This window comes from Osmerus eperlanus, chromosome 23 (genome assembly GCF_963692335.1).
Source record: "Osmerus eperlanus chromosome 23, fOsmEpe2.1, whole genome shotgun sequence".
NCBI lineage: Eukaryota > Metazoa > Chordata > Actinopteri > Osmeriformes > Osmeridae > Osmerus > Osmerus eperlanus.
In genome coordinates, this window is record NC_085040.1 from 5770039 (window position 1) to 5776841 (window position 6803).

Below are 6803 nucleotides of genomic sequence, written 5' to 3' on the forward strand. Positions count from 1 at the left end.
GAGAGAAGAAGAGAGAACGTGTGTCTCTGGGGGGAACATGTTGTTTCATCCAGTGTGAAGAGTAGTGTGTGTGTGTGTGTGTGTGTGTGTGTGTGTGTGTGTGTGTGTGTGTGTGTGTGTATCTCGTGGGGGAACATGTTGTCTCGTCCAGTGGAAGGATGAGGTAGGGTCTTTTTCCATTTTCTCCCATCCACTTCCACCTCTCTCTCTCCAGGGGGGTTAATTACTGTCTCCCTTCACCTCTCATTAGCAGGGCCAGTCCTCTCATCCTTAATGCTAATTCTCTCTCTCACTTTTTGTCTCACATGCACACACCCCCCCCCCACACACACACACACACACAAACCCATACACACACACACAGAGCAACTCCCTCGTCTAGGGTGCTATTCCAGGTGTGTTCCATGTTGACTGTTGTTAAGCCAGTCTCCCCAGTGTCTCCCTCTGCTCTGCTCTGCTGTGCTCTACTCTACTTTGCTGTACTGTACTCTACCTTACTTTACTCTGCTCTTACTCTGCTCTACTGTGCTCTACTCTGCTCTGCTCTACTCTGCTCTACTCTGCTGTGCTCTGCTGTGCTCTACTGTACTCTACTGTACTGTACTGTACCTCTGCTCTACTCTGCTGTGCTCTGCTGTGCTCTACTGTACTCTACTGTACTGTACTGTACTCTGCTCTACTCTGCTGTGCTCTGCTGTGCTCTACTGTACTCTACTGTACAGTACTGTACTCTGCTCTGCCATGTTCTGTCCTCCCTCAGCCTCCTACTGGTGTAGCTCTTTGTCCACCTCCAGACCAGCAGGTGTGTGACCCCGTGTCAGTGAGGGGGCTCTGGGGGCCTCGGCTCCCTGGCAGCCCTCCACCTCCCCGGCCCTCAGCAGGTCAACACGGCCGCCGTGTGACACTAGCTGGCTCTCCCAGCCACAGCTCCACAGACCACACTTGTCGTTATCCCTTCTCAGGTGACCTCCCTCACCTCCCCCCTCCTTCCCTCCCTCCTTCCCTCCCACCCCCCCCCCCCCCCCCCCACCCACAATCCCCACCCCGCCCTGCAGTAGTCAGAGAGGCCAGCATCCCAGATGCCCCCGGACCAGACATCTGAGTTAGCGTGCAGCTAATCCCCCTAATACTGATCAGCTCCTCTGGGAGAAGCAGTATTGATTGAACAACAAAGGCTGGCAGAAAAACACTTCAACATTCAATTATCCACACCCATAGACACAATGCCATCCCCCCTCGTCCTCTCTCCATCTCTCTCTACTTCTCCCTCCCTCTCTCTCTGTCTCTCTCTCTTCTCTCTCTCTCAATTTATTAATCTCTCAATGTTGCTGTCGTCTCTGTCATGCACATACTCTCCCCCTGTCTTTCATTATCTCTCTGCCTCTCTCTCTCTTTCCTGGAAAGGTTGCCTATTTGCATCGGTAGATGAAGAGCGGCCCCAGATGTGAGAGAGAGAGTGTGTGTGTGTAGGTGTCTGTGAGTGTATCTGTCTGAGATCACGTCTGATTGGATAATAGACTGAGGGAGGTGGAGTGGCACGTTGATGCAGAGGATGTTGGATCCTGTTGGTCCATGTCTGCCTGTTTGATTCTGAAGATGTAGCTGAAGCCAGCCATATCTGCCTGGCTATTAATAACCCTAACAGGTCCATTTTATGCACTCCAACATACATTAGCACTGCAAGGTGGTATCTTGAGGCAGGCAAAGACGAACTCACCCTCCTCTCCCTCCTTCCCTCCCCACCCTCCCCACCCTCCTCTCCTTCCTCTCTTCTCCCTCCCTACCTCCCCACCCTCCTCTCCTTCCTCTCTTCTCCTCTCCCTCGTTCATCTCTGCGTTGCTCGGCTCGTATTCCTTGGAGAGGTTAAGTGGCGAGGGCTGCTCATTTCCAGCAGCCAATGAGACGTGAAGACGACGCAGGTAACAGATGCGTCTGCACACACAGACTCTCTCGTTCTCTCTCTCCCCCCCCCCTCCCCACACACACACACGCACACATACAGACACACACACACACCTGGGTCCTCATGATGAAGAGTGTGGTGTTGCTTGAGAAAGCGCGGTAAACTGCTGATTATGTGAGGGAGTTATTGGCTAATGGCAAGAGCCTGTGGACTGAGCGTGATCTCTGAGAGGAGGGAGGGAGAGCAGGAGAAGGAGGGAGGGAGGAAGGGACAGGAAAGAGGAAGGGATCTGACTAGCATTGCATCAGACACACACACACACATCCCTGGGTCATCATTGTGTTGTTGTTATTGACTTCCCCCACCTTGTGTGACTGTTCATTAAGTCTGGGCCGCCGTGACGCCAGGTCGCCGCAACGCCGCCCTGCGCTCCACGGTGTCCGTCATGAGCCGATGGGTAAACATCTGGACGGGTCCAAGCCGGTCTCGGCTGGCCTCCTCCGCGGCGCCTCGGCCCATCCGCCGCTTTTCGGATCAGTGTAGATGAACGCCATGCTTTCAGACTCCGCCCCCCCCCGCATGCTCGTCCCCTCACAGCAATGCTGGGACGACTCTCAGCCCAGCATGAGCACACACCTGTCCAGCGCTATCCACACATCCTCCATGGTCACGCATCACTCCTCTCAGCCCCCCCCCCCCCACCCCCCCCAAAAAATGGAATTTTGGGGTTAGGGCAAGGGAGGGAAGTTGTCCAAATGAAAGGCTCTCGATGAAGAGAAGAGAGGCCATTTCACAGAGAGGACCAAATTGACTCTTGGTTCAAAGAAAAGGCATGACGGAGATGAAATTGGTTCACCTGAAGACATCTGTGTGAGAGAGAGAGAGAGAGAGAGAGAGAGAGAGAGAGAGAGAGAGAGAGAGAGAGAGAGAGAGATGAGAGAGAGAGAGAGAGAGAGAGAGAGAGAGAGAGAGAGACAGAGAGACAGAGACAGAGAGACAGAGAGACAGAGAGACAGAGAAGGAGAGAAGGAGAGAGGAACTGAGAGGGAGAGGACGAAGGGAGGGAAAGAGTGGGATGGATTGAGATAGAGAGAGAGAGAGAGAGAGAGAGAGAGAGAGAGAGAGAGAGAGAGAGAGAGAGAGAGAGAGAGAGAGAGAGAGAGTGAGAGAGAGATGAGACTGTAGGAGGAGGTGAGAGACAGAGATATGATTGGCCTTTGAGGCGGACAGGGGAACCAAACTCCTTCCGTTTTTATCCCTGATATCTTATCTTCCAGGCTGGACCCAATAAAAGCTTAATGATGATAGTATCAGTGAGAAGGCCATATTTATTTTACGATCCACACTTCACCAGAGTAAGCCCAGACCTACTTTGTCATTAATAATAGACCCCCCACCCTCCATCTTAAACTCCCCCTCCCAGATGCCAAATAAAATATTTAAACCCCTTCTGCCATATATGTCCTTGCCTAATCTGAATCACCATCACATCCAATCATATCCAGACATTCACAACCGTTAAGGGATTCAATGAAACAAAATGGCCGTCACTTGGAATGTGTGTAGACATGGTTTTAAAATCCTTGTTGAAGTCTGTTTGAAAAAGCTATTTAAAGGAAGGGTTTTCTCTAGGACTAGGCACCATGACTTCACTGGTCACATGTTTTTACTTCTGGTGTAATAGCCAATCAGGGATTGTCTATCGCTGCGTTTGTTAACACGTGGTTCAGATTATGTTCGATTTCAAAATTAGCTTCTGGTTCTTTGTCTGTCATTTATGTCCAAAAACCCAGGAAAACTTTTGGGGTTGGTTGTGATTAACATTTTTATAGTCCAGCAGAAGTGTGACCATAAAGTTGGTCCTCGTTCAGTAATGATTCTCTGTGCTCCAAATACCTGGCCTTTAACAGAACATTACATATGAAACAGTGCAGAATCTAAGGCAAGTAAAATAAGGTCAAGCGTTGATAATTATCAGAAGACCAGCTTAAATGTGTTCACCTTTTTACGCATCGCCATCAGCATGTTAATGGGGTGCTAGCGTCCAGCCAGTCAATTCTTCTGGTACTGGGGAGGCAGGCCCTTACCTGTAACCACGACATCCTTACCATCCCATAGTGTTATCCTAGATCCCATCAGATGGGTTCAGGGATGGGGCCGGCCTCTCATTGGACGACCGAGGCGCAGTCGGCGCCAACACTCCATCTGACATTTCCCATCAGATCACAACATTGTGGATTGACTCTCTTACGTAACAAAACAGACACACACAAATCACACCCTCACAGATCACACACACACAAACACAGATCTCCTATCTCCCCCCTACATCCTCTGTAATAGAGAGAGAGAGAGAACCCATCCGGGTCATTGTCTCATAGTCCCTACTCCCCAGTCCTCCAGTCCTCTCAGTCAGCATTCAGGGCTTCAGAGACAGATCCCTCTGCGCGAGACGGTCTCTCCTCTGATGTGATCTCTCTCTGAGTCTCTCCCGGGATACAACAAGGAGGTCCAGCCGCTGTAATGTCAGTCAGCCTGGGATTGCTGTTGATATAACCTGTTTATTGACCTGTGCTGTGTGTGTGTTCCTGTGTTGTGTGGGGCAGGGTTTGTGTGTGTGTGTTCCTGTGTTGTGTGGGGCAGGGTTTGTGTGTGTGTGTGTTTTCCTGTGTTGTGTGGGGCAGGGTTTGTGTGTGTGTGTGTGTGTGTTGTGTGTGTGTTCCTGTGTTGTGTGGGGCAGGGTTTGTGTGTGTGTGTTCCTGTGTTGTGTGGGGCAGGGTGGGGTGTGTGTGTGTGGGTGTGTGTTCCTGTGTTGTGTGGGGCAGGGTGGTGTGTGTGTGTGTGTGTGTTACTGTGGTGTGTGGGGCAGGGTGGGGTGGGGTGTGTGTGTGTGTTCTTGTGTTGTGTGGGGCAGGGTGGTGTGTGTGAGGAGGATTGTAAGGACATTGTGTGTGGAGCTGACCCTATCCTCCAAGGTTTGGAGACTCCATGGAGAGATCAGAGCAGAAGGCAAAGCCACTGTCCCCCGCTGTGCTTCAGGAATGATCCACTGGGTCGTGTGTGTATTTGTGTGTGTGTGCGTGTGTGTGTGAGGTTGTGTGTGTGCTTGCTGGGAGACTAGATGACATACCCCAGAGCTCCTCTGCAGCCAATGCTAGAAGATAAGAGAGAGGGAGAGATGGCCAGCACTGCAGGCAATGGAAGCTTTTCTGGCGTTGGTGTGTGTGTGTTTGTGTGTGTATGTACGTGTGTTCGTGTGTGTGTGTTTAAAGGCCACAGGTACACATATGTTCACATACACACATGGGCAGTCACATGTGCAAACAGACAGGCATCGTCCAGCACATACATATAGAGTGCTCATACACTGATCACATGACTTATTCATGCTAACCCACTCATTCACTAACATAGAGACAGACGACCACAATCACAACAACGCCAAAAATCACATTAATACTACACACACAGACACGTACAGGAAACAGTTATTTTCTCTCCCACAAAAAAACATGTACGCACCTCGACACACATACACACGCGCGCTGCGCGCGCCACACACACACACACACACAGGGCTGGCTGGCACCTTGGGCTCCTCCCCCTCAGTGATGGCTAATCCGTGCCGGCAGGTTAATCCACCTCTGACCTCCTCTGGTTCTCACAGCCCGATGCTATCTCTACACTGCTCACCCTCCCTCTTTCCCTTTTTCTCCTCTCTCTCTCTTTCTCCCTTTCTCCCTTTCTCCCTTTCTCCCTTTCTCCCTTTCTCCCTCTCTCTCTCTCTCTCTCTCTCTCTCTCTCTCTCTCTCTCTCTCTCTCTCTCTCTCTCTCTCTCTCTCTCTCTCTCTCTCTCTCTCTCTTTCTCCCTTTCTCTCTCTCTCTCTCTCTCTCTCTCTCTCTCTCTCTCTCTCTCTCTCTCTCTCTCTCTCCTCTCTCTTTCTCTCAGTATCTCTCTCTCTCTCTCTCTCTCTCTCTCTCTCTCTCTCTCTCTCTCTCTCTCTCTCTCTCTGTCTCTCTTCCTCTCTAGATTTCAAAGTCCATACCCAGCAGCCCCCTCCATCTCCCCTCTAGCTGGCCTGCCTGAGGGCCAGGCTGATGGTCAGATAAAGGCTTCATTTAGCCTGTCCTCAGGTTCCTATTAGAGCCTGCATTGGGCACTGGGAGAAAAGGACGGGGGGGGGGGGGTGGGGGGGGGGGGGGGAGTCCCTCAAAAACCTTAAGCCAGCACTCTATTTATTTTCAAGGGTTTCTGGACACCATGAAGGAGAGAGAGAAGTCGTTAATGAGAGAGGGAGGGATAGGAGGAATGGACGGGAGGGATGGAGGGATAGGAGAGATGAATAAAAGGAGGTAGAGGAGGGATGGAGGGGGGGAGGGGAAACGAGTAGGTGGGGAAGGGGACGGGGGCAGGGCCTGACTCCCTCGGGAGCGTGGTGGACGCTGTGTTTGGCTCCCCGGGCAATGTAGCTCCCCCCTGCCCCTGCCCCTCTCCCTCCTGAGGAGGAGATGAATGAGGCAGAACACAGGGCGCCCGATCACCACTCCGCCCGAACAAGGGCACCGGCTAAGTAGCTCCACTAAAATGTGATTTTTTTCCCGAGGGGCGAGGGGTGGGGCGCGGCCATGTGTTTCAGAGGTGGCAGGGGGGGCTGAGAGCACTCGGAGTGCGGGGCTAGGGGGCGGGGTGGCAGTGCGCGTGGATTCTATGGCACTGCTACTACAACGTGCACCCATGCATGCTGTGTGTGCCCTGGGGAGCCCAAGGTGGCACCGGCATCTATAAAGACCTGGGCCTGATGCCTCCCTGGGGAGGGTTTTTTTTACGAGTGAGAGGAGCTTGCTGGCAGGTACCAGGCACACCCGTAGGTCACTGGGGCCTGGGTTAACATTGAGCTG

At 52.1% G+C, this 6803-nt stretch overlaps 1 protein-coding gene across 1 annotated transcript in view; it reads left to right on the plus strand.

Moving 5' to 3' along the window:
- Positions 1–1898: 1898 nt before the first annotated feature.
- ppargc1a (peroxisome proliferator-activated receptor gamma, coactivator 1 alpha) overlaps positions 1899–6803 on the plus strand; it is a 28624-nt gene continuing 23719 nt past the window's right edge. Inside the window, exons 1-2 of the mRNA XM_062449991.1 lie at positions 1899–1920; positions 2291–2361. Of these exons, the coding sequence (XP_062305975.1) occupies positions 1899–1920; positions 2291–2361 (93 nt within the window). The remainder of the gene's footprint in view (positions 1921–2290; positions 2362–6803) is intronic.